At 35.6% G+C, this 2,108-nt stretch overlaps 1 protein-coding gene across 2 annotated transcripts in view; it reads right to left on the bottom strand.

The window, feature by feature from the left end:
* LOC106872196 (sodium- and chloride-dependent glycine transporter 2) overlaps positions 1 to 2,108 on the bottom strand; it is a 126,224-nt gene that overhangs the window by 5,157 nt on the left and 118,959 nt on the right. For both annotated transcript variants that reach the window (XM_052973786.1, XM_052973787.1), the window contains exons 10-11: positions 1,974 to 2,105; positions 610 to 709 (exon numbers count right to left, since the gene is read on the bottom strand). In XM_052973786.1, the coding sequence (XP_052829746.1) occupies positions 610 to 709; positions 1,974 to 2,105 (232 nt within the window). The remainder of the gene's footprint in view (positions 1 to 609; positions 710 to 1,973; positions 2,106 to 2,108) is intronic.

Below are 2,108 nucleotides of genomic sequence, written 5' to 3'. Positions count from 1 at the left end.
TAAATAAATGTATATGTATATATGTATATAAATAAATAAATAAAATGGATATTTCCTGGATAACAAAACGCAACCTCTAGTGTCTAAACACATTTACATTAAGTAGGTAATATTAATACTGTTTATATTAAGGAGCTGCATCTATTGCACAATCTGAATTTATTCTACATATGCAACTCCACCACTGTAAATCAGCAAATATTTCATACACTATTTGTGTATATCTATTTCAGGTTAGAGATTTTGATTTTGGAAGTGACTTGAGTGCATTATATTGATAAGCTCCAAATAAAGCGAAATATGTATCTGTCACTCACGAGATCACTTCTGGGGTGATTTAGCTAAGAAATATATTGAGTTTGATTCACACTATAACATCTTCAAAGGGACCTTTCCCAGATGCAAAACAAAAGCTTCTGACATTTAAACAACACACATAAGTTAAGTATGGATAATGTTTGTGCCTGTGTGTGTGTGTGTGTGTGTGTGTGTTTGTGTGTGTGTGTGCGCGCGTGCGTGCATGTTTTGCGTATATGTGTGGATATATGTAGTTTTACATACATAAGTATATATATATATATATATATATACACAAAATATGATATATACCATAAATCCATGCAATGACAACACACTCTGCCAGAGAGATCAACATCAGAGAGAAACTTGCGCAATACCAGTCCATGATTTGTAATACATAGATTCCACCCTGTAAAATATAAAAAAGAAAATTGTTAGTTCTTAACTTAGAATGAAGAAGAATATTGTCATAGTGGTTTGCATTGTTTGTGCTGAGCCAGTCCCACTCTTACATCAAATGTGTATTGGCCTGGTGCAACAAATGTTACAAAACCAGTAGTTATTAGAATGCAGGGATATGTACAAAGTAATCTTCTCTTAGATGAGAGCTAAAGGGCCTCATATGCACTGGACCCATTAGGGTGTCTGTGAGTGACCTTCTATTAACCCATAACTTGGACCCTTGCTACTGGGTCAAAGTAGAGCTGGGGGCATCAGTGGCTGAGAGGTGAGTTGGCCATGGGCTACCCATGGAAGATACTCATATACCTAAAGCCTTCTTCTATGGTCAACATAGCTTTGATAGCAAGCACTAAGGTCACCCACTGCACTATTAGGACACTCTAAAGACCTACTTGAAAACCTGCAAATAAATCTGAGTACATGGAAATTGAAAGACATCACTGGAGTAGCACTTGCTACCAAGCCATAGACATATGTATTCTTACCATAATTCACAGTCACGGCTGTGTGGTATCAAGTTTGCTTCCCTACCATATCATCCTGAACTCAGTCCCACTTCACAGCATCTTGGGAAAGTGTTTTCTACTATAGCCCCAAGCTGACTGAACCTTTCTGAAACTAAAGAAGCCTTTCAGATATATATATATATATATATAATCCAAGAAAGTTAGGGGTTGTGAATCCAACCCACTAAGGGATAATATCTTTCCAATATACTGCTGGAAGAATACGCAGTTATTATTACACTAGTGTTTTTTCATTGCATGGCAATTACATTACCAAGTGCAATTAATGGGTGCGGGTAAAAAGTTATTTTACCATTAATTTATATAGCAATAAGAAAATGGAGGGGATTAATAGGTGGTATTCATCAACTTGCAAACATTGTATTATGTCAATTTACTTATTCATTTGTTTACTAAAAGGACATTAATAACAATATACAAACACATGTAACATATTATGTCATATCAGTAATTAAAAAAATGACATATAGTGACAGAAAATGGGATAATATCTTACAGCTGTTTCAGTCCAGGGGTGACATGCCTCATTCTATCTTTATCACTCCAGTAGACTGAAGTAATTGAGAGATGAAATAGAGGTACATGGATGATTCTCTAGACCTATGAACTTTATAAAATCTCTGAAGAGATTTAGCTTGGCTGCAATGACTATTAGAAGAACTAAAGAAATAAACCAATACTAACCTGAGTAATGCAGGGGAGTCCAAGCAGAAGTTCCACGAAACAAGCAATGGCACAAATCAATGTTTTCTTTCCTCGGAGATATTCAGGATATTCATCCATAAAGGCACTCAACATGGTCTCAAACATCCCAAACTG

The sequence above is a fragment of the Octopus bimaculoides genome, chromosome 16 (assembly GCF_001194135.2).
Source record: "Octopus bimaculoides isolate UCB-OBI-ISO-001 chromosome 16, ASM119413v2, whole genome shotgun sequence".
Classification (NCBI taxonomy): domain Eukaryota; kingdom Metazoa; phylum Mollusca; class Cephalopoda; order Octopoda; family Octopodidae; genus Octopus; species Octopus bimaculoides.
This window is presented reverse-complemented; position numbering and strand designations above follow the sequence as displayed.